The sequence below is a fragment of the Leucoraja erinacea genome, chromosome 28 (genome assembly GCF_028641065.1).
Source record: "Leucoraja erinacea ecotype New England chromosome 28, Leri_hhj_1, whole genome shotgun sequence".
Classification (NCBI taxonomy): Eukaryota; Metazoa; Chordata; class Chondrichthyes; order Rajiformes; family Rajidae; genus Leucoraja; species Leucoraja erinaceus.
The window spans coordinates 14425432-14451092 of NC_073404.1; the positions used below are offsets into that span (position 1 = coordinate 14425432).

The 25661-nt window shown below is 43.4% G+C and overlaps 1 protein-coding gene across 2 annotated transcripts; it reads left to right on the top strand.

Annotated features, from left to right (window-relative positions):
• The first annotated feature begins 5474 nt into the window (after positions 1-5474).
• LOC129710671 (schlafen family member 13-like) lies at positions 5475-24808 on the top strand. Of its 2 annotated transcripts, XM_055657828.1 has the most exons (5): positions 5475-6789; positions 11118-12157; positions 12283-12411; positions 15757-16516; positions 21576-24808. In XM_055657828.1, the coding sequence occupies exons 2-5, from the start codon at positions 11119-11121 to the stop codon at positions 22375-22377; spliced, it is 2730 nt and encodes a 909-aa protein (XP_055513803.1). In that variant the 5' UTR covers positions 5475-6789; position 11118; the 3' UTR covers positions 22378-24808. The 2 variants fall into 2 exon arrangements, with proteins under 2 accessions (XP_055513803.1, XP_055513804.1); XM_055657829.1 differs by lacking the exon at positions 5475-6789 and having other exon boundaries at positions 10782-12157.
• Positions 24809-25661: the final 853 nt, after the last annotated feature.

The following is a 25661-nucleotide window of genomic DNA, read 5'->3' on the forward strand; positions in this document are numbered from 1 at the left end:
GGATGTGGGAGAGTCTAGGTCATAGCCTTAGAATTAAAGGACGTTCCTTTCGGAAGATGAGGAGGAATTTCTTTAGTCAGAGGGCGGAGAATCTGTGGAATTCTTTGCCAAAGAAGGCAGTGGAGGCCGCTAATAGATAATTTTAAGGCATAGATAGATAGATTCTTGATTAGTATGGGTCTCGGGGATTATGGAGAGAAGGGAGGAGAATAGGGTTAGCAGGGAGAGATAGATCAGCCATGATTGAATGGCGTAGTTTTATGGGCCAAATGGCCTAAACCTGCTAATGATGAAGCCGAGTTTTAGTTAAAAATATAAGAAGATATTAAATTGGTTTCTGGGCTAGCTTACAGCTTATATTTAGTGTCAAATTAGGCTTTCCTCAGGTTGCGGGGTGTGTGAGATAACATTGTCTCCCAAGTGAAGGAGCTAGAGAGATATCTTTGAAGTGAGATGCCATAAACCAAATGACCAATGTTTATGGGGGAGGATGCAATAAAGCAGATGGCCTATGTTTATGAGGGACCAAGTGACAAAGAAGATATACAATGTTTTTAGTATATCTTGTACCATGTAAAAAAAAGGTTTGATGTGATGCATTCTGTGGAAACCTTTTCCAGTACTTCTGACCATGACTAATGTCTGTGGAATGTGATAAGGGGACAAAAAAACCTATTTAAAGCAATGTAATTCTGTTGTTCAGAGAAGGTGGCTGAGGACAGTCAAGTGTCTGTGTTGGTCACTTGACTGGAGTTCTCCCTCCCTTCCATCGGCCGATGTTAAGTAAAGTTTTGAACTGGTCTACCAAACAGTTTGTGTGGTGTCTGTTTATTAAGAAGCGAACCTGGTTTAGTAGTTAAAATAAGTAGCTTTTTCACTATCACTTGTGACCTTATGATTTAAAATGCTGGAGTAATTCAACGGGTCAGACAGCATCTCTGGAGGAAAGGAGTCTGATGAAGGGTCTCGACCCGAAACATCACCTGTTCCTTTTCTCCAAATATGCTGCTTGACCTGCTGAGTTACTCCAGCATTTTGTGTCTATCTTCAGTGTAAACCAGTATCTGCAGTTCCTTCTTACGTTGTAAATGTCCAGATATTACAGGGCAAACGAAGACTCTTAATTTGATGTTATATTTCCTCAGGATATAAAAGGAGGCCATTTCACAATCAGGCTAATTTAGCTCGATCCTAAACCCCAAATAATTTTTCCGTTACCCCGCACATTTGCATCAACATTTACCTTAATTCCAAGGGTAATTTACAGTGGCCAATAAAAGCTCCAAACCGCAATCTTTAGGGTGTGGGAGGGAACTGGAACACCCAGGGCCTTCCGTGAACGCTGGTGTTTTGATGATCGTTTGTTTGTAAAACTGTCAACATAGGCAGTCTTTGATTGTGCTAATTTGCATATTTATATATTTTTTTTTGAATAAAAATATATGTATAATTTTAAAAAAACACAAGGGCAAACCATGAGTCATAGCAAGAAAGTAAACTCCAGGTACACCCAAGGTCACGGTTCAATGGTACATTATTGTCACGTAAACACTGCATTGCACGTACGAGTTGCGATATTTTGGCACCGTTTACAAAAAAGTCCAAAGTCCGGTCCACATGCTGGAGGTACTAGAGTCCCCCCCCCCGATCCAGGTATGCTCCAGACTGGCTCTATCGCCCTCGACCGCTATGTTTTCCAGGTCGCCTGCTTCAGCCACCATTGAAGGCGCTGGAGGCAGTACTAGAATCTTTGGGCAGTACCCTACCAGCTCTCTCTCCTACCAGCTCACTCCTCTTATCCATCGTCACCAGCGGCGCCGTCTTCCTCAACTCTCTGCTCAACCTGGGTCACCGGAGCTGTGAGGCAACAACTCTACTAATTAAAATACAGTCACTATTGTAATATATATTAAATATATACTGTTCAATTTGCACGCAATTCTTCAGTGTAGTCATGTGATCTCATATCCACCTAATACTGAGGTGAGGACCTTGTTTAATGTCCTATTCAAAAGTTGACACCGCTGTTGTAGTGCTCGCTTAGTACTGGATGGCACTGAAAAGTCAGCCTGGATTTCCATGCCTATGTGTCAGGCACAAGATTTGAACTCACAACCTTATGACGCAGAGACAAGGATGCCACCAACTGAGTAGAGATAATTAGAATGATGGAAGGAATGAAAGACCTCAGTTGTAGATTTGGTAGAGGTTCTAACTCATGAAAGGCTTTAATGGCTAAATCAAAAGAACCAATTGGTGAAGGACCAGTTGGCAAGGGTTTAAGGTGGGTTTAAGGGCAAAGATCCTGAGTAACTTGGGAAGCCATTTGTATTCTCTGTATTGTGACCACAGCACTGTGTAGTGTGACCACAGGGTGGCACAGTGAGCAGCGGTAGAGTTGCTGTCTCACAATGCCAAAGACCTGGTTCGATCTGACTACGGGTGCTGTCTGTAGCAATGTTACAAAATTTTGAGATTTTAAAAATCAAGTCTGCAATTTATCCCATCAGATAAAGCATACAAAGAAGTTTAATTTGACACCTAATTCACTTTCATATCTTCAGTATTAAAAATGTTATGCCCATTTTCATACTCGGAAATTAGCATCTTGTTCCCTATTGCTTTTCCATTGACTTAACTCAAAAGCTGTGATCGAGAACATTTAAAAGCCCATAACTTTCTTAAAAATTAAGGGAACTGAATGAAATTTTCAGTTATTATAGATTGAAGCATTCTGAAACAAATATGAAACAATCTTACTTGGATGACCTGAAATTAAAGCGTATAATTAGTTAGTTACCTAATTGCAGCTAATTACAAAATTCAATTACTAGATCTAAACATCTATCAATTTCTTAAGAAAAGGTTACCATTTTTAAATAGCCTAAGTGTCCAAATAACATTCACACAAGAATTCACAATATAACACGATTTTAAAATCTCATTGTCATGAATTTATAGGCCAAATGGAAGAAATTTAGTATTTTATTCCCGTAAATTAATGGCCACTTTAATCATCTTCCCAGTGGGATTTTGTGGTACACGATCGTTTGGAACGTTGCAGTTGCAGTGAATTTAAACCCCATATCGGCAGGAAAAATACAGCCGGTTCGTGTGGGTCCTAAGTCACCTTTTCGCAACGTAAAATTTTGATTAAAGGCATCTTAAGAACACGTTTCTCTGTAAAATAAACGGCTGTCCTTTACCTGTCCCGTACGTGAAATCCGTCCCCGTTGTCGGTGTTGACGGCTTTAGAAGTTGATTTTTAAATTATTCCTGTTCTTAAAATATCCAGTGCAGTTTAAAAAAAACTTAATAAAACCGATGTCGGAGCGATTATTCTTCTGACAAAAATCGATTTGAACAGGCTGGGAAAAAATAGCATTTTAATCCCGCCCCTCTCAAAGGCGCCAAAGTCGAGCACACGGGTAGTGACAGAACTGCAGCGCCGCTGACGGTAAGTTTTGTAACATACCTACTGTCTGTATTGAGTTTGTGACCACGTAAGTTTTCCTCGTACTCCGGTTTTCACCTACACTCCAAAAGATGTGCAGGTTTGTAGGCTAATTGGCTTTGGTAAAACATTTTAAATGTCCATTGTGTGTAGGATAGTTAGTGCATGGGGATCGCTGGTCAGCGCGGACTCGGTGACCTGAAAGGCTTGTTTCTGCGCTGTATATCTGTATGTGTATCTATTCTGCATGGATTGGCTATGTATGCAAGTTGAGTACTAACATTACAAAGAGAATGTTATACAATCCCAGGTGTTATCAGTTAACTGAATCATCCTACCACAACTGGAGAGCAGTCCTAAACTACAGTCTACCTCATTGGTCACCCTCGGACTATCTTTGATCGGACTCTACTGGCTTTACCTTGCACTAAGCATTATCCCTTATCATCTATCTATACATTGTTAATTGAAATCATGTATTGTCTTTCTGCTGACTGATTAGCACGCAACAAAAGCTTTTCACTGTACCTCATTACACGTGACAATAAACTAAAGTGAACTGAAATGAACAGCCTTGGAGAGAAAGTTAACAACTCCACTGAGAAATTGCAAGGGTGAGGGTAATTAGGCCAATGAGCAGGCACAGGCAATCTTCTATGCTGTTTCTTTTTATGATTCTGAAGCTGTTTCCCAAACACATTGCTGAATAGGTTATTATTCAAAAGAACCACTCCCATGGTATCATTGGCAGGATATGCCACATGATATTGAAAACATTTTGAGGGATAAATTGGAAGATATAAAGATGGAAAATATCGGGAATTATCGCGTTTGCTCACTGCATTTCATCAAAAGTAAAGCATTATGTTTTATCTTTATTTATTTGTTATACAAAAAGTTTTAAAAGTGAAAAATCCATCATTAAAATTGCAAAATCTTCGATTATCAAAGGGGGAAAAATAGATCAGCTTTTAATTAGACAAAATCAGGACATTTTATTATTATTATCCAATTAATAGCTGACAATTATCCCATTCCTTAGCTTGCATCTGAGTAAAATTCATTTCAAAACGCATTTATGGTTTACGATTGTTTAAATGGTAAATGTAGCTTCAGAAGCATTTTCTTTTTGCATGTTAAAACCCACCTGAGAACCATGGAAGATTTTGCAATTTTAATGATGGATTTTTTAAACCTTTTTATATAACAAATGAATAAAGATAAAACATAATGCTTTACTTTTGATGAAATGCAGTGAGCAAACGCGATAATTCCCGATATTTTCTATCTTTATATCTCCACAGCCAATGTTTGCTAACCACTTCCGCTGTTTTTACCCCTTCAGCTCCCTCTTGTATTTACCTTTGTTTTTCTTGATCTTCTGGACTCTAATGTAAGATAATTGTGCCTCGCGGTCACCCCGACTGGCACAGTTATTTACAGCTCAAAAACGGGCCGTTTTCGCGGTTTTCAACAGGTTTGAAAGTGCGCGTTTTCAGCATCAATAACATGTACCCGAAGTGACGTTTGTACCCCAGTTGGATTTTGCGGTCACGTGGGTGAGGATCTATGATCCAGTGACCTTTCGTGAAATCACCCTATAGGGAGGTTGCATGGCAGTCGAGGTCACTACACGTGACCCGTATTGTTGCCATGCAACGCCTTCTGGAGTACACGCGGTGAACGTCAGGTAAGCACTTACTATGGTACACAAAAGTGCTGGAGAAACTCAGCGGGTGCAGCAGCATCTATGGAGCGATGGCCCGATCCAGCATCTATTGCCCCGATGACCTTACATAAGCACTTACTATGGCTGCCAGTACAGACAGACTTGTTCTGTCCCAGCATCCGGACTCCACGCTGACTGGTTCCACACTCGCGGACCCCGGGCCGTCAACCCCGCGGCCAGGGGTGGGGGAGGAGGTCGGGGTGCCTGTGCAGCGCCGTCAGTGACTCTGGGTGGGTGGAGGGACCAGACTGTCCCCAACTCTGCTTCTGCTGATGGGGATAATGCCGGGTTTTCGTCCCCGTGTGTCCGCTGCCCGGAGCCGCGGCCCCGCTCCACCCGGCCCCGTGTGCGGGCGCTGCCGACTCACAGCCCATAACAGTGCGGCCGTGGCTGGACATCGCTGACGCCGGGAGGAGAGTGGGGGCTGTCCTGAGATATGCGCTACTTCAGCTGCCTACACCTTGGTGCTCGGCTTCAGAGCAAAGATACGAGAGCATTTAGTTCACAGCGCTCAGTCACCCATCACAATTATTTACAGCGCAAAAATTGACCATTTCGGCAGTTTTTACCAGGTATGAAAGTGCGCATTTCGTGTGTTAACAGTGTATGCCGAAAGCTGCCATGTCCTCCAAAAGGATTGAGCTGCTCCGTGCGTCCCGATGACCTTACATGGTGGTGGGTGGGTCAGTAACATTCTCTACATTAGAATGGTGGGAGCATCTTCCCCTGAAGGATTACAGCAGTCAAGATGGTAGCCATTACCAAGAGGCGATATTTCACCCTGAAGACGGGTCCTGTCCTCCAGAGATGCTGCCCGACTCGTTGAGTTCCTCCAATATCTTGTGTTTCTTGGTCACCAATTGTGTTTCTTGTTGAAGATTCCAGCATCTGCAGCTCCTGTGTCTCTATTACTGTAGTTTGGAGTTTAGTTTAGAGATGCAGCGAGGAAACAGGCCCTTCAGCCCACTGAGTCTCTGCCAACCAACGATCACCCATATACTAGTTCCAGTCCACACTAGGGCCAAATATTTACAGAAGCGAATTAACCTACAAACCCGGGAGGACACGGGGCACCCAGAGGAAATCCATGTGGTCACAGAAAGCACATCCAAACTCCGTACAGACGGCACCCACGGTCAGGATTACAGTTGGGTCTCTGGCGCTGTGAGGCAGCAACTGTACTGATGACCGCTCCGTTTTATGATCTTTGCTCTAGTCTTTGATTTTGCTCGCCGGGTTGATTGCTTGCGTCGAAACAAGGCAGACCACTTGAAGGTTGCAATCTGACTGCAAGCCAAACCAAAGATCTGAAGAAGGGTTTCGGCCCGAAACGTTGCCTATTTCCTTCGCTCCATAGATGCTGCTGCACCCGCTGAGTTTCTCCAGCTTTTTTGTGTAACCAAAGATCTTAGAGCTTCGCTATAAAATCTTTGAGCCAAACCACTCCCATTCTTGGCGGGACAGATCTGCCGCTGAGCGGGAGCTGAGAAGAAACGAAATCACTGGAGTGGAATATTTTTCGCTTAAGGAGTTCAGTAATTCGCACGGGTAATCGCAACAGTCGAAATCCAAAGGCGATCTATTTTCCCCCCTTTGATAATCGAAGGTTAGTGTTAATACAATTGCATTTTGATCCCAGAGAAACACAGAATGCTGGAGTAACTCAGCGGGACAGGCAGCGTCTCTGGAGAAGAGATTCGCTCCAGAAATGCTGCAGTCACTCCAGCATTTTGTGTCTATCTTCGGTGCAGTTCCTTCCGATGCATTTTGATCCTATTTAGGGTTATGTCCACGCGCCGTGATGGGCCCGGTTCAGGATCAGCGAATCTCCGCGAGAAACCGCTTTTCAAAGCTGGCGCCCAGACTCGCCTATTTCACTCTCTCCAGCGCTATTGCCTTTCCCCTTGTTTCATTGCTCTGTCCTGGCCGCTCTTGTTTCAATTTCAGGCCGCAGGGAATTACTTGTGTAACTCAAGTGGTTTGAAAATATAGAATCATATTTTATTATTTTTAGTGTGGAGTTGCAAAATGGAAACAGGCCGTTCGGCCCACCAAGTCCAGTCTGACCATCGATCATTTATTCACACTAATTCTGTGTTACCTAATTTCTCATTCACTTCTCACATAATTTGGAGGCAACTCTTTTAGAGGCCAGTTTTAATCTAGCTGTTTTTATTGATATCCACGTTCAAAGTTGGCGCCTTTTTCTTGGCAGCGATAGTGGACGGACGCAGCTGGAAGTTAACGGAATAGCCCCACCTATCTGCATTCAATGAACTTCATAACAGCAGATTCGTAAAGTGATGTAGAGGGCTCAACCCGAAACTCGATGTAGGGCCTCTCCCGAAACTCCGAGGATGGGGATCTCAACCTGAAACGTTACTTATTTATTTTCTCAGATGCTGCCTGACCTGCTGAATTACTCCAGCATGTTGCACCTATGTTCGGTGTAAACCAGCATCTGCAGTTCCTTCCTACCCAATGTTTGCCACAGATGCTGCTAGACCTGCTGAGTTCCTCCTACAATTTGGAAATTCCAGCATCTGCAATCTCTTGTGTCTCATCTGTTTTTTTTTTTCTCAATTCATTACATTGCCAATTGTCTATGAAAAGCAGGAGCTGACTGGTTTCATATGTTGCTCCCAATCTGCACCAATTAGTTGTAACTCTATTGTAAATAAAATTGCAGTTCTTAGTAATATATAAGCTAGATAGGGCTCTTAAAGATAGCGGAATCTGGGGATATGGGGGGGAAGGCAGGAACTGGGTGCTGATTGGGGATGATCGGCCATGATCTCACATTGAATGGCGGTGCTGGCTCGAAGGGCCGAATGGCCTACTCCTGCAACTATTGTCTATGATTACAGTGAAAAGGATAAAGTATTATTTTGGATGCAAAGAACTGCAGATGTTGGTTTACAAAAAAAGGCAAAGTGCTGAAGCAACTTGGTGGGTTAGGCAGCATCTCTGGAGAACATGGATTCTTCGGGTCGGGACTCTTCTTCAGACTGAATTACTCCAGCACTTTGTATCCATTTTTATTTTAATAGTTGTGAGGACAATACAGAGGCTGCAGTGGGAAACAGATAGGTTATGTGTGCAGACAAATGATGGAGCATAATGTGGTGCATATATGTGGTAATGGTTGAGGACTTCAATTTTCTTGGTGTTCATATTACCAAAGATCTATCATGGACCAACTACATTAATGCGACACCAAAGAAGGCAGTCTAATCTCTTTACTTCCTGTGGACATGGATGAAATTCAGCATGTCTTCCATGACTACTGCATATTGTCTGGTTGCATCACAGCTTGGTTTGGACCAGCACTGCCGAGAACAAAGAAATTCGGACAGTTCTACATGTAGCCCAGTTCAACTGGCCAATGCCTCTGTCTACACCGTATGCTGCATTAGGAAGGAGCTAACATAATCAAAGATTTGTCCCATCCCGGTCATTCTTTCTTATCCCTGTTCCTGTCCAGCAGAAGGTACAGAAGTCGATCTATATCCAGCTGTAGCCCAAGACAGCTTTCTTCTTCATCTACAACACCTGTAATTTTCATGTCACCTGCAAGCTTATTAATCATTAGTTCAAGATACATTTATTGTCACATGCACACAATTGGTACAGTGAGAGTTGAATTACCATACAGCCATGCGAGTAAAAACAACACAATACACCACAGAATTTAACATGAACATCCCCCACAGCGGAATCAACGTTTCCCACTGTGAGGGAAGCAATAAAGTTCAGTCATCTTCCTCTTTGTTCACCCGTGGTCAGGGTCTTTGAGCCCCCCCGCAGTCGCTGCTATGGACGGCCCGATGTACCGGCCCTCTCGCCGGGATGATCGGAACTCCGGCGTTGGAACGGAAGAACACATTCAGCGGCTTGGAGTTTCCGAATCCAGATGCATCACATCAAACCCGCTTCTTACCAGAGACCGCAGCTTCCGAGTCTGCAGGCCGAGCTGGGCGGAGCTCCAACACTGGCGCCCCCCCCCCGGCAAGGGTCGCAGGACTCCACGGTGTTAAAGTCAGCGGCGCCCGAGGCTAGAAACTTCGCGGGCCCAACACCCTAGAACATCAACACAGGCGATCCCCAGCAAGGCATCATCCCGCTCCGCGATGGTAATTCAAGTCAAGTTTATTTGTCACATACACATACAAGATGTGCAGTGAAATGAAAGTGGCAATGCTCGCGGACTTTTGTGCAAAAGACAAACAAGCAAATAAACTATAAACACAATCATAACACACATATTTTTTTACATGATAAATAATTGAAGGAAAAACGTTCAGTAGAGTTAGTCCCTGGTGAGATAGGCGTTTACAGTCCGAATGGCCTCTGGGAAGAAACTCCTTCTCAACCTCTCCGTTCTCACCGCATGGCAACGGATGCGTTTGCCTGACCGTAGCAGCTGGAACAGTCCGTTGCAGGGGTGGAAGGGGTCTCTCATGATATTGTTGGCTCTGGAGTTGCACCTCCTGATGTATAGTTCCTGCAGGGGGGCAAGTGAAGTTCCCATAGTGCGTTCGGCCGAACGCACTACTCTCTGCAGAGCCTTCTTGTCCTTGGCAGAGCAATTCCCAAACCAGATGGTAATGTTCCCGGACAAGATGCTTTCCACCGCCGCTGCGTAGAAGCACTGGAGGATCCTCAATTGCCTGAGGTGGTAAAGGCGCTGCCTTGCCTTACTCACGAGTGCTGAGGCGTGTGATTGTCCATGTCATATCCTCGGAGATGTGGACTCCCAGATATTTAAAACAGTTCACCCTATCCACAGGATCCCCATTTATCCTCAATGGAGTGTACGTCCTCAGATGATGCTGCCTGAGCCGCTGAGTTACTCCAGCATTTTATGTCTATCTTCAGTGTAAACCAGCATTGCAGTTCCTTCCTAGACAGTCTCAATTTGTTTTGTTCAAATATAGACTATAGTATATTCCTGTCCATTGCAACTTGTTTAATTGTGATATTATTCCCACATCCTCTTTCATTTAATTGGTGCCTCGCTCCCAAGCCCCCCTTTTTAATTCACTATCCCACCCCACCCACCCATTCCGATCGAACCATCCTGCCGCAACCGTCTGTAAACTGTATGGCTTGATTTTAATTATGCATTGTCTTTCCGCTTGCTGGTCAGCACGCAACAAAGGCTTTCACTACCTCCGCACACGTGGCCAGAAGCTAAACTGAAACTGAAACTTCCATTCCAATGCTTTTAAAATCCAAATCCCATGATTCCTTTATGATGATGGTCCAATTCTATACTGCCATCATAGAGTCTGTCCTCACCTTCGCCATCATGGTCTGGTTTGGCTCAGCCACCAAGCACAATATCCGGAGGCTGCAGCGAATCATTCGATCAGCTGAGAAGGTTGTTGGCTGCAACCTTTCTTTCCCCCCCCCTCCCCCATTGACAAAGTACACTGCAACGGCCAGGAAGCGAACAGATAAGATCGTCTCTGACCCCTCTCATCCTGACCACAAACCCTTTAAAGCACTTCCCTCTGGAAGGCGACTCCGGACCGTCAAAGCCGCCACAGCCAGACGAGCAGTAGTTTTACTCAATGACCAAAAGTCTGTAGCCTCCTTTTGCTCTGGTAGTTTATTTAATTCACATGTTTAAGCTATAATGTTTTATTATTAATGTTTTATTCTTAATGGTTTACTGTATGTCATGTTACTTGCGAGCGGAGCACCAAGGCAAATTCCTTGTATGTGTGCATACTTGGCCAATAAATGTATTCATTATTATTCAAGTGCTAAATAAATGCTTTGTCCTGAGATTCCCACTGCAATGCATTAATTTCACACACATCGTGTGACATGGACACATATGAAGTGAGACCTTTAACCACAATAGGAAGTTGGATATTGCTGTTGCATTTCCATCTAATACATTTCCTATGTATTGTTTTATTCCAGGATGGCTCTTGAGAACATTCGACCGATGAAGACCTCGTATCCGGACCTGGTGCTGGATGCAGGCACTGCAGACTTTGGGGAAACGCACAGGAAAAAAATGAAAGACCATTCTTTGAAAAAGGAGCAGTGCAGAAACATAGTTATAGCAGCATGTGCTCTTTTAAATTCGGGTGGTGGAATCATTCATGTGAAAGTGGGGAATAAGGGTTACAACAAGATGACTGATGCAATTGGATTAGATATTGAACAAGGAATTTCCAATTTGGTAAAAAAACCGTCATTCCTAGAATTCATGTTGCAAGGGAGCACCATGTGGATTTTTGTGCAGTCTTGGACCAATAGCATTGATGAAGGAAGGAAGTTGCCACGATTGTGTTCTATAGCAAGCAATGTTTACTGTAGGACAGGCACTCAACGCATTGAATTAAGTCCCCTTGAAGTGGAGGATTTATTCAGAAATAAACCCACTCTATCCCAAAGTAGTGATGAAGAAGATTCAGATTCTAGTAATGGTCCAGCAGCAAAAAAGTCTTATTTAATCCCTAAATGTGGGAATTCTGATATGTTAAATCAAAAAGAATTTCAATATGGTGACGTTTTTAATTTCGGTGAGTCTGAACACATTGAATTTAAAGCTTTTTCAGGGAAAAAGACATCAGAGAGGATAAAAGAAGCCATTCCGGCATTAATGTCTTCCTTTGCAAATGCAAATGGGGGGTTTATATTTGTAGGTGTCACTGATTCGAGGGAAGTTGTTGGATGTAGTCTTGAAGAACCATATAGTTTTATCTCTAACATTATCAAAAGAAAACTAAAGATTGTGCATAATTGTTCCTCTCCAAGGGACATTGAATACACACTTAATGTTGCCAGTGTTATGAAGGGATCAGGAGTAGTTGGCTCTTTGATAATGTTATATGTGAAGCAGTCCTGCTGTGTAGTGTTTGCTGACAATCCTGACAGCTGGACCGTAGACGATGACCTCGTTAAGAGAATGGAATATACTAAATGGGCTGAGATGTTGTTGGTTAAAGATCCTGGTAAGTGCCTGTTGTCTAAAATCTTTTGAATTTCATCCCACAGAGTGGAAATATTCTACTGTAATAAGTTAAATTCTCTGGATTGCTGGTGAGATATAATTTTGAACATTTTATCTTTCCTGCAGAGATGGAAGAACTCTGTGTGAATTTTAAGAATGAATTAAGTGTGACTGCATCACCACCGAGTTGTAAGCCTGTGTTTTCAGTTGGAGGGGATGACTCTGTGGACAAGCTGGTACAAAAGTTCTATAAAGGTTTGAAGCAACAGTGACTTTCTTCCATTATTTCAATTGTGCTTTATTGTCACGTGCAAAACACAGTGAAATTATTTTTGAGTCGCCAGTTTGGGACCATTTCCAAAGTCTTGTCCGCATGCTTGGTCTCTGTCTGGGTTGTTCAGCGAACCGATGTCTCTAACCTAGGCTGGCCACTTTTGTTACCCGGGGGCACCTCCTGCAGCCGACTTTGAAAGCGTGGAAGGTAAGTCCCCTGGTCCCACTCCGACTGGCCCTTGCTCCTCGTGATCGTTATCGCTGGCTCCCTCTTCTTCAGTTCTCTAATCTCTGAAGGATGAGCAGGGCCAGACTCAACAGCTTCCCCGCTACAGGCTGCGGCCGTTGGGTCTTTCTGTGGGATCCCAGTTCTGCGGCGGACGAGCCAGGCGTGTTGCCGGGCTCTAGAAAATGCCATAGAGTCGAACAACATGGAAACAGACCACTCATCCCACCATGTCCACGCTGAACAGTGGGAACCATTCTATATTAATCACATCTTCCAGTACTTAACCTGCATGCCAAGGCTATGCAAGTGCTTGTCTAGACAGTTCTTAAATGTTCTCAGCGACCAGTTTCCACTGCTTTCTGAATCTTTTACTTGTCATTCTGATGAAGGAAGCCCCCCCTCTCAGATCCACTCTTGAGCTCTTGCCCCTTACTGGAAATCTACTTCACTGAGTTTTATCTGCCTCTGAAAACATTTCCTGCTGTCTATCCCTACCTCTACGTCTCATAATTTTGTGTCGCTCTTCTGATTCTTCTTAAACTCCAGGGAAAACAGACCTCGCCTTTCCAGTCTCTTCTCATACTGAAATACTCTAGTCCAGGCAATTACTTGGTGAAACTCCACTGCATCCTCTCTCACATCCTACCTATAGTGTAATGACATATCTGCACACACAGTATTTTATGCTGATGTCTGAACAGCATTTTATGAAGTTGGACCATAACCACCCTGCACTTGTATTCAGTACCATGACTGATGAAGTCCAGTATCCCCATATGCCCTTTAACCACATCATTTACCGCAATGTTGCCAACAAGGATGATTGGACTTTTTCATCAAGGAACTTCTGTCCCTCAATATTCCCTGTACCTCAACCACTCATGGTGTATGTCCTAGCCTCATTCGTATTCCAAAAATACATCACCTCACAATTATCAGGATCAAACTCCACCTGCCCATTTCTCAACTCAATTCACAGACATCAATATCTTCTTCTGGCCCAAGACTACCCTGTCCACTATCAACAAACTTCACAAAATTTTGAGTCATTTGCAAACTTATTGATTATGTCGCTACATTCACATCCAAATTATTTACATACATCACTGCTAGTCACAGGTATTCAATCACAAAAACAACCCTATACATCACCCTCTGTCTTCTATTCCAAACCATTTGGGATCCAATTTACCAACTTGCTCTGGATCCAATGGGCACTAATCCTTTGGAACAGTCGCCCTTGCAGGGTTTTGTGGAATTCCTTACTGAAGTCCATGTAAACCTCATCTACTCGGCTTTATCAATACATGTTAGCTACTCAAAAATTAAATCAGATTGGTTAGACAGGATATGTCCTTGACAAGCCATGCTGGCAACTCTGATCAGTCCCTGCCTATCCAGGTGATCAATAATCCTGTCATTTAGGATTTTCCATCTTCCCCACCCCTGATATTAGGCTCATGGGTCTATAGTTAACAGGCTTTTCCCTGATGCGCTTCTAAACAATAGGAACCACATTTGCCATCCTTCAGTCATGTCGTACCTCACAAAGACAATTTAAATAATCTAATCCAGAGTCCCAGCAAATTCTTGCTTGCTTCCCATTGCAGCTTGAGATGGTGCTCATCTAGTCATTTAAGCCTGCTTAGGCATCAAGTACCTCCTCTTTGTTTGTGGAGGCTTGCACTAGAATTTCTCCTTCCCAGTGTCTGTACCATCGAACTACAAAGTCTGCTCTGCGAACACCAACAAAAATAATTAATTTTAATCCTCATCTAGATGTTCTGGCTTCCCAATGGATCCCACTCTTTCCTGGTTATTTTTTGCCGCTGCCATTTGGTGAACCTGTTTGTCTCCCTAATTTTCTTAATTTAGTTTAGACATGCAGAGATACAGTACGGAAACAGGCCTTTCGGCCCACCGAGTCCGCACCGCCCCCGCACACTAAAACTTTCCTACACGCACTCGAGATAATTTACAATTTTACCAATCTAATTAACCTACAAACCTGTGCATCTTTGGAGTGTGGGAGGAAACCGGAGCTCCCGGAGAAAATCCATGCAGGAGAACATACAAATATCATACAGACAGCACCCGTTGTCAGAATGGAACCCGGGTCTCTGGCACTGTAAGGCAGCAATCTAGATTTAGATTCAGATTTGCTTTAACCATGTCTGCCGCTGCCATTCCGTGACCCCAATATGCCTTCCTAATTTCCTTATTAATTGTCTCCCGACACTTTTTATATCCTTGATGGATTTCCCTGTCTTTACTTCTCTACATCTGCTATATGCTTCCTTTTTTCTCTTTATCCACACCTGGCAATCCAGGGTTTCCTGTACCTGTTAGCCTTGCCTTTTATCCAGGAAGGTACATATTGGTCCTGAACTCTCGCTATTTCACTCAATGCTTGCCATTGTGCAGATGAAGACTTACTCGTAAGTGGATGCTCCCAGTGTTACCTTAACCCAGTAAGTTCCAACTGATAATGCAACTAAATAGGTGAGTGAAGGGACAGCATATCTCTTTAGTAATGAGATGTTACTTAATGAGACTAAGAAAAAAAAGTTCAATTGAATAGGAACATGTCCAAACAGAAGATAGACACAAAGTGCTGGAGTAACTCAGTGGGTCAGGCAACATCTGTGGAGAGAAGGAATGGGTCATGTTTCGGGTTGAGAACCTACTTCAGACTGCTGTCCATACGGATACTGAAAGGTAAACAAAGAGAGGAAAAAATTGAGTTACTTCATGAAAGAAAACACATTTAATATTTGACATTTTTATCAATTGTATTTCACTAGTGTGAAGGAATGCTATCACATTAGTTTGTTCATTTTTGGGTCTAAGATTTTTGGTTATTGATAAATATGTTATTACAATGGTACTTATACAATGAAGTAGCTTTGTCGGGCAGATTTACTGGGCACTCGTGAATGTTCAGGATGGTGATGAAACTTTGGGAGGTTGGCAGTGAGCTGTCTTTTCCATGTAGCAAAACGTGGCAATTTGCAAAGCTTAAGTTAGAGCAAGTTCTAATGCTATTTAGTATCTTCATCATCAGCTTAATAATGCAGTTTTCACTCTATAATTTTCAGATGACTATAAATCCGTTTGTGGAATCAAAACATTTCCAGAAACGGTCAGTAAGGACCTATTTCGTGGTCATCCAGGTTTGGAAGACCTGTTCCCTGGAAGGGAACCTGGAGGAAGAAAGGGGATTCTGATATTCTCCAGAAGCTGGGCTGTTGATATAAACTTACCAAAGCACAATGGTGTAATATGTGATGCCCTGCTCCTGGCCACGGGTGGCACTCCAATGCTCTATACTATTGTCAAAGAAGAAGATGAGGCAATAACTGAGTATTCACGAAACACAGCCATGTGCATCAAACAAAAGCTGGTGAATGTGGGTGGATATGCAGGAAAACTCTGTGTCATTCCTAACATCCTTCACTATATAGACCCTGAAATGGCTAAACATGGTAATGCAAGCTGTCAGCAGCAGACTGAGAATGTGTTACAAGTTCAGTACCCATCAAGTTATGAACACTTAACAAAAAATGACATCACAAAATTGCTTGAAGCAGTCATCATTGTCCTACTACATTTCACATCTGTCCTAAGTGATAAAATTGGCAGTGAATTTCTCAATCTACTATCATTCCAGCAATTTCAGATCCTTCATTCAAAACACGACATTGAGAACTGTAAAAAGCTGTTTATACATGGTCTTCCTGGAACTGGCAAAACAGTTATGGCTGAACATCTCGTCAGAAGAATTATCAACACCTTCCACTGTACAGGAGATGAAGTTCTTTACATTTGTGAAAATAGTCCATTGCAGATATTTATGAGGTAATATCTGCATTTCTACCATTGCAAGTTCTAGCATTTATTTGCAGTATACAGTGGAGTTCTGGTCGCCCCATTGGAGGCTTGGAGTGGGTGCTAATCTGAGAAAAAAACCACCCAATCTGAGGAAAGACATTCTTGGCATAGAGGTAGTACAGAGAAGGTTCACCAGACTGATTCCTGGGATGGCAGGACTTTCATATGAAGAAAGACTGGATAGATTCGACTTGTACTCGCTGGAATTTAGAAGACTGAGGGGGGATCTTATAGAAACTTAAGGGGTTGGACAGGCTAGATGCAGGAAGATTATTCCCGATGTTGGGGAAGTCCAGAACAAGGGGGTCACAGTTTAAGGATAAGGGGGAAGTCGTTTAGGACCGAGGTGAGAAAATCATGTTTTACACAGAGAGTAGTGAATCTGTGGAATTCTCTGCCACAGAAGGTAGTTGAGGCTATTTCATTGGCTATATTTAAGAAGGAGTTAGGTGTTGACCTTGTGGATAAAGGGATCAGGGGGTATGGAGAGAAGGCAGGTACAGGATACTGAGTTGGATGATCAGCCATGGTCATATTGAATGGCGTAGCAGGCTCGAAGGGCCGAATGGCCTACTCCTGCAGCTATATTTCTATGTGCAGAGGAAATTTACCAGAATGCTGCCCGGATTAGAGTGTTTCAGATATGGGCAAAGGTTGGATAGACTTGGATTGGTTTCTCGGGAATGTCAGAGGTTGAGGGGAGACTTGATAGAAATATGTAAAATTATGAGAGGCATAGATACGGTAGACAGTGTGAACCTTTTCCCCAGGTGGAAATGCCCAACATTACGGGGTGCAGCTACAGGTGCACAACCTTTTATCCGACGATCCAAATAACGAAAACCTCCGAATAGCGACATTTTTTCGGTCCTTGAAGAAAGGTCCTTGAAAACGTTCACCGAGGGCGGCCCGCAGAGGTGACAGCGGAACCTCCGGTCGGTCCTCGAAGAAAGGGGAACTAAATCCCCATTCATAAAAGAGGTGAGGGTATATTGCGCGGGAGGGTTAATAATTGACAATCTGCTGCTGCCTGCCCGCTGGGTTAAAAAGTTCCCACGGTAGACACGATACACAGTGTATCGTGAGTCTTGCGTGGGAACTTTTAAACTTAGCGTGCAGGCAGCAGCAGATTGTCGCTACCTTCAGTTTTACCCCACCTACACCCCTCTGCTTCCCGGCCATGTGTGTGACCCCTTCCCTCCCCAGCTCCCCGCTCATTGCACCGGCGCAGGGGCTTTGCACTGTCTTCACGTCGGCGATTCTAGCAGCGCAGTGCAGTCACCGGAGACGTCAGGACCAACGGGACACCGACCCCCAGGCCAACCGCAAGCACGGAGAACCCAGAGACCCACAGCCAGCAGCAGCCCAGCCCCGTTCCAACTCGAGAGGAAAACTGCAAACTGGCCGGAGACGTCAGGACCACCAGAAGCCGCTCCCCGATGGGCCGCTACGGCGACAAGTGGCAGTTCGCCCACAGCCCGAGCTACGCCGTCTCATCGGGACACCGACCCCCAGGCCCGGAGCACGGAGATCCCAGATCAGCAACTCCAGCCCAGCCCCGTTCCAACTTCAGAGGAACACGCAGTGTATGGGCAGAAGCTGATAGTGTGGAAGGTACTTCTTGTTCTTGGGGTCGCGTTGGAGGGGGAGTGGGATATTGTGCTGTTTGATCGCCCCCTACTATCCCAGGGACAGGGAGACAGGACGTTCACCGAGGGCGGCCCGCAGAGGTGACAGCGGAACCTCCGGTCGGTCCTCGAAGAAAGGGGAACTAAATCCCCATTCATAAAAGAGAAGGTGAGAGTATATTGCGCGGGAGGGAAGGGGTCACACACCGCAAGCACGGAGAACCGAGAGACCCACAGCCAGCAGCAGCCCAGCCCCGCTCCAACTTCTTCTGCCGGGATCAAGGCGCAAACTCGCGACCTTGCGGATATGAGCCGAGCACTCTACCACTGAGCCAGCCATTAAAATCTACGCAAAAAAATTTCCATTCCGAAGACCGACAAATTCTGAATTACGAAAGGTGTCTGGTCCCAAGGCTTTCGGATAAAAGGTTGTGCACCTGTATAAGGTGAAAGATTAATGGAGATGTGCGGGGCAAGTATTTTTTACATTGAGAATGATTACGGACTGAACACATTGCCAGGACTGGTGGTGGAGGCACATACAATGGTGGTGTTTAAGATCCTTTTAAATAGGCACATGGAAGTGCAGGGAACAGAGCACTTTATATGGATCATGTGTTGGCAGAGATCTTGGCATCACGGTTGGCACAAGTATTGCAGGCTGAAGGGCATATTGATGTGCTGTACTGTTCTGTCATAGTTCTCTATAAAATAGACCATTGTCTTTGATAGCCATGGAGCTATACAGCACTGGAACAGGCCCTTCAGTACATGTACATGTTGACCAAGTTACCACTCCAGCCTGGTCCCATTTGGCCCATCTGTCTATATTACTAAATCTCTGTTCTTGACCGCTTTTGGCCCACTGTGCTGCGATTTGCGTGAGAACACCGCGACATATGGCCGTCATTTTTGGCCACCTCGCTCAGAGCCCCCCTCAACCTTCCGTGACCGGAGGGTTTTTCCCATCGGTGAAAAATCAGAGAGATATTAATGTTTTTTAAAAATTCGCCATTCTCTCTGCTGCCTCCACTGGCGTCAGGGAGGGAGGGACTATTAAACCCAGAAGTGTAGTTCCTCACTCTCTGCCAGACCCAGGAAGCGAGAGGGTCACGGCTCTCTGAGCTGCGAATAACACTGAACACGTCTACCCCACAGTGAATCCCTCGATGCGACTGTAAAGTGGCTGTAGCCCAATTGTTTGCCTCGCCTTTTTTTAAAGTTTGTGTTCACAAAATGAATTTTGGTTGGCGGGTGGCTGCAACCAAATTGTTTGCCTTGGCTTGGCTTTTAACATCATTGCAATAGTTGGCTACCAGCCCAAGAATCCATTCGTCCCACAATGTCTATACTAGCCTTCTGGAAACCAGTACCGTTCGGCCTGCAACACCCACACTAGCGCAACAGAAAGCCCCCCGCCCCCCCCACTGGCGAGCAATATTGGAATTGGTGGAGAGATGGAATATTGCATTGGTGACCAGCCCTCCCGTGTGATGCTGGGACCCAATGGGTCCCACTTAGTCTAATAACTCCCTAAACTCTTCCTACCCATGTATCTGTCAAAATGTTTTTTTTAAGTTGGAAGTGTACCTGCTTCTAAAGAGTCCTCTGGCAGCCCATTCCAGATATAGACCACCTTCCGAGCAAAAAAGGATGTCCCTAAGGTTCCTCTTAAATCTTTCTCCTCTCCTCTAGTTTTAGAATCCTATCCCCTGGGAAAAAGAGTGAGTGCTTCCTTTATCCATGCCCTTCATTACATTGTACACCTCAATATGTTCGCTCCTCAACCTCCTATGCTCCAAAGAGAAAGTCTCAACCTTCCCTGTAACTCAAGCCCAGGTAACATCTTGGTGAATCTCTTCTGTACTTTTTCCAACTTGAAGACATAGTTCCGATAGCTGGATGACTGGATCTACACACAACCCAAGTGTAGCTTCACCAATAACTTGTACACAACATCATTTTGTACTGCTATTTCTACTTTTGTACTCAATGACCTTCCCAATGGAGGCAAGCATGCCAAAGGCTTTCTTCACCACACTGTCCATTTAATTCTCCACTTTCAGGGAACCATGTACTCCCAGGTTGTATGATATATGTCTTTTATCTATTTTGCCCTGAGTCTATTGTGAGAGTCATTCTTTAGATGTGTTTCTTGCAAAAACATTATATCTGAATTCAGTGATTTCAAACGAGCCAGTACTTTGCCTCAGTCCTTCCTCAGCCCTCGGGCTCTTCCTCCTCCTTTTTCCTTTCTTCTCCCCGCCACCCCCCATCAGTCTGAAGAAGGGTTTTGGCCCGTAACGTTACCTATTTCCTTCGCTCCATAGATGCTGCTTCACCCGCTGAGTTTCTCCAGCATTTTTGTGTACCTTCGATTTTCCAGCATCTGCAGTTCCTTCTTAAACAGTACTTTGCCTCTTTTGACTGGGTTGTTTACTCCGCTAGTATTCAAACTTGTGAATTTCAAACCTTTTTTCGTGTCAGTCTCATTACTTACGTTTCTTTGCATAATGCCCCTTTCCCACTTAGGAAACCTGAACGGAAACCTCTGGAGACTTTGTGCCCCACCCAAGGTTTCCGTGCGGTTCCCGGAGATTTTTGTCAGTCTCCCTACCTGCTTCCACTACCTGCAACCTCCGGGAACCGCAGTCTTTATCTACAAGAGTTCGGAATTCCTGAATAGATCTGTCCTTGACTGATTTTCTCAGTGTTTTCTGCATTAGAACTAGTAACATACCTAACAACAATAACAAAATATAATATCTCTAGCTATTACGAAAATAGTTATGGTGCGAGTTCCCTATGGGAACTATCAATTTAGATTTAATAATGCTCATCAGTCTGGTCTTTATCTTGGCCTCGTCTACCTTGTTATGTTCATAATCAACCTTGTAGGCTGAAATGTTTTTGTTTAATCCTTTACTTCTGGATGTCCAAATAAACTATACGATGTAGTCCAACAGAACCTGACAACCAATTTGCACAGAACAAGGATCAGGAAGCAGTAATGCGATAACGATCAGTTAGTCAATTTGTGGCGGACAAATGTTGGCCAGGACTCCAGAGAGAGCTCCCTTGTCCTTTGAGTTTGCCTCATGACACATGGGTCCTGGCTTCACATCTCATCCAAAAGATGTTGCAACTGCTGTGGAGTATCACTGGACATTGTTGTTCAGGTTTCTGGAGTTGAATCGACAAACTGAGATGAGACAAAGCCACAGTGGCAAGCTTTCCATTGCAGTCCTGCTAGAACATCTGCACAAGTGTTAAACTATGTGTCCAGATACATAAAGACTTTCACCATTTATTGCTTCTGAAATTGTATTTATGACGCAGATCATGTTTTTTAAATAATATTGAATTTTCAATAATATTTTATTGCATTTTGATTTTAGCCGAAGATTGAAATGTATGTGTGTAACAAGGACAACGTTTATGAAAGATGAGTTTCCAAATGTGAAACATATCGTCGTTGATGAGGCGCAAAACTTCCGTAATGAAGATGGTGGCAGCTGGTATAATAAGGCTCAGGCTCTCAGAACAAACAAAGAAACGCATCCTAATGGACCAGGAGTCTTCTGGATTTTCATGGATCATTTCCAAACTTCCCACATTTTTCCGACTGGATTACCAACAATTGATGATCAGGATCCGAAAGAGGAGTTGACTATAGTGGTTCGGAATGCAAAGAAAATACACAATGTTGTCCTTGAAAATGTCATTAAGACTTTAAAATCTTGGATAGAAGGATCTAGATTTCTGAAAAGGTTAGCTCAAAGTACCAAATGCAATCACTCAATTGCTGGGGAGGCTGAAATAAATAATGAAATGACACAAATGGAGATTGTCAACCACATAGCAGAGCAAATACAATCGTACATTAAGGAAGGCTATGCACCTGATGATATAGCCATCCTGTGCAGTAATAAAAATGAATGTGAAAATTACCATAAGTTACTACATGTAAAGCTTGAACAACAAATTGTAAAAGCAGAGAATATACTGGAAAATGCTATTGTCCTAGATAGTTTGCGTCGATTTTCAGGCCTTGAGAGGACAATTGTATTTGCCATCAACCCTGTACCTCATTCATCACAGAGCGAACTAACTCCTAACATTGTGGTCTGTGTGGCATCGCGAGCAAGGACAAAACTTCATATATTTTATGAAGTTCCCTTTTGGCTCAATGCAAAATAATTACATCTGAAGTTGCTTCAGACTCTGCATTTAAAGGGGTGGGATAATTATTGATGATACAACAAGCCAATTCTTAACATTTAACATGGGGGTGGCAGTACAGGGTGGGTGTTGCTTCAAAGAGTGCAGTTTCTAACAGAATGCAAAAGTTTTGACTTTTTTTAAGAGATAAGCGCTGTTTTTGGTATTTTAATTAAGGCAGGAATAAATTAATAAACGGCTGCACTTGTACGGAGTGTAATACAAATTACAAATACAAATTTCCAACACTCCGCCCAGCTAATCAATATCAAGCTGTAGCCTTAGACAATCCACCTCCAATGTTAGTCAAATTAGATTTTGCGTTACTGTTAGTTATTTTTAGAATAAAGGACAAAGTAGGAGAGAACTTTCAGATACCTGGTCAGAAGGCAGCTTTCTTGACAAACATTTAACACCAAAATAAAAATGGGGGGAGCAAGGACATGCCCAGTTACTACAGGTCCTTCGGTTAATCCTGATGGCAACAAAGTTCTTAGAAACTAGTCAAAGTTAAAATTAAACACCCAACAAATTTGTTAATGAAGAGACATCACTGATTGTTAAAGGCAAATATTTCTTGTCTAATCTGATAACATTTCTTTGGAACATAGAACAGTTGAGCTCATGAACAATGTCTGTGGAAAATAATGCCAGTAGGTAAAAGAGAAAGTTGATGAAGAAGAATAGCCGATGCCATTTACATGGATTTTCAGGAGACACGAGAAAGTACATCCAAAGGCCAGACTGGTTTGGAATTAAAAGACCAGTAACTGCAAACACAGGAGATTAGCTGAAGGCAGGAGGAGAGTAGGCAGGAGGTTGTTTATCAGACTGGAGGATGATAGGTGTTCCCAGGAGTTCCAGCCATAACCATTGCTTTTATATATCTGTATATAGCAATCATGTTTATGCAGCGAGCAGGTGTGATCTAGCGTTCACTGCCTGTTCGGCTGGTGAAAACGGAGCTAATCGAGTCTTTCTGAAGGGAATTAGATGGGGATGTGAATGAATGATATGCAGGATTATTGAGAAAGAGGGAGTGAATGGGACAGATAGGATTATTTTACAAAGAGCAGCAAAATCTGCACGACCTCTTGTGCCATTTAATTTCAAATGTAACAAATTTCATTATTAAGTAATTTTTGATGATGCCTCTCTCTGAGGAGCAAAGCTAATTAATGGGATTGTCTGCTGTGCTAAAACCATGTTTTCCATTGTGGGGTATATATCATTAGTAACCATTTTATCCAAAAATATATTGCTTCCTAATTTGATTTAAATGTTTTTGCTGCTTTTGGTCTATGCATAATGTTATGTGTCATCTTGCATAATGAACTTTCCAATCAAGCATTATATTCAAGGAATTGTGATTTCATTGTACTCGTACATTAATTCTGAACGGGTGAATATGTTATTGGCTGCTTTATCTTTCCATGTTCAAATATGTTTGTATAAACCAAAGGCTTTCAATAAACTAACTGTTAATTATGGCTTGAGGTTGGTTCTCTCCGTGCCGTGATCCTCCTGAGATGAACTAAGAGTGAAATATTGATGCTCGATTTGAGTATCAGCTGTGAGTATTCAAATCAATTGTTTATTAACAACAAATTAGGTATCAGAGGTCACCAAATCTAAATCCTAATCAGTTGAAATTTCATATTTACCTTGTGATTCCCTTGAAGATCTCCGAATCCCGGTATCATCTTTACTCTTCTTCTAATAGGCACACATTGGAATCAGCCTAGGGAGGCACAGTGGTGCAGCGGTAGAATTGCTGCCTTACAGCGGTGGAGACGCGGGTTTGATCCTGACTACGGGTGCTGTCTGTGTGGAGTTTGTATGTTCTCCCTGTGTCCGCAGTATTCTCTGGGTGCTCCGGTTTCCTCCCACATTCCAAAGACATGCTGGTTTGTAGGTTAATTGGCATTTCCCATCGTGAAATATTAATTGATGATAAAGAAGGCATGATTAATATAACTCTTACAAAATAGAATTCTGTGAGGTGTTTTTGGTATGTTCAGGCTGTAGGCAGAAGGTGCTGGGTACACACAGCCTATCGTAAACTCTAGATGATGCGAACAGATGGCCAATAATTACAGTTTAGTAAAATGGACCCGGGGAGAAGAAATTCAGCAGTAGATTGTGGAGCAATACATTTTGTTGAGAACAGTGAAGAAGGCAGAATAAATTAATGGGACCATTTTAAAGCAGAAACCAGGAGCAGGATTCTAGATTGTACACAAGTAAATATTCGGATAGACTTGCATAGAGTGGATGTTGGAGTATCTAGGACTAGAGGTCATAACCTCGGAATTAAAGGACGTTCATTTGGGAAGGAGTTGAGGAATTTCTTCAGTCAGAGGGTGGAGAATCTGTGGAATTCTTTGCCGAAGAAGGCAGTGGAGGCCACCAATAGATAATTTTAAGGCAGAGATAGATAGATTCTTGATTAGTATGGGTCTCAGGGATTATGGGGAGAAGGGAGGAGAATAGGGTTAGCAGGGAGAGATAGATCAGCCATGATTGAATGGCGTAGACGAAGGGCCGAATGGCCTAAACCTGCTATCACTTATGACCTTATAATTTAAAATGCTGGAGTAATTCAACGGGTCAGACAGCATCTCTGGAGAAAAGGAGTCTGATGAACGGTCTCCACCCGAAACATCACCTATTCCTTTTCTCCAGATATGCCGCCTGACCTTGTAAATGTTCGGATATTGCAGGACAAACGACGATTCTTGATGTTGTATTTCCTCAGGACGTAAAAGGAGACCATTTCACAATCAGGCTAATTTAGCTCGATACCTAACCCCCAACTGTTTTTTCCGTTACTCCGCACATTTGCATCAACGTTTAACTTCATTCCGGGGGTAATTTACAGTGGCCAATAAAAGCTCCAAACCGCAATCTTTAGGGTTCAAGAAGGAACTGCAGATGCTGAAAGATCGAAAGTACACAAAATGCTGGAGAAACTCAGCGGGTGCAGCAGCATCTATGGAGCGAAGGAAATAGGCAACGTTTCAGGCCGAAACCCTTCTTCAGACTCCAATTCCCTCCCATACCAATCTTTAGGGTGTGGGAGGGAATTGGAACACCCAGAGCAAACTATGAGTCATGGCAAGAAAGTGCAAACTCCAGGAACACCCAAGGTCACGGTTCAATGGTACATTATTGTCACGTAAACACTGCATTGCACGTACGAGTTGCGATATTTTGGCACCGTTTACAAATCATCGCGCAGAATCATGTCCCGTCCCCATTGC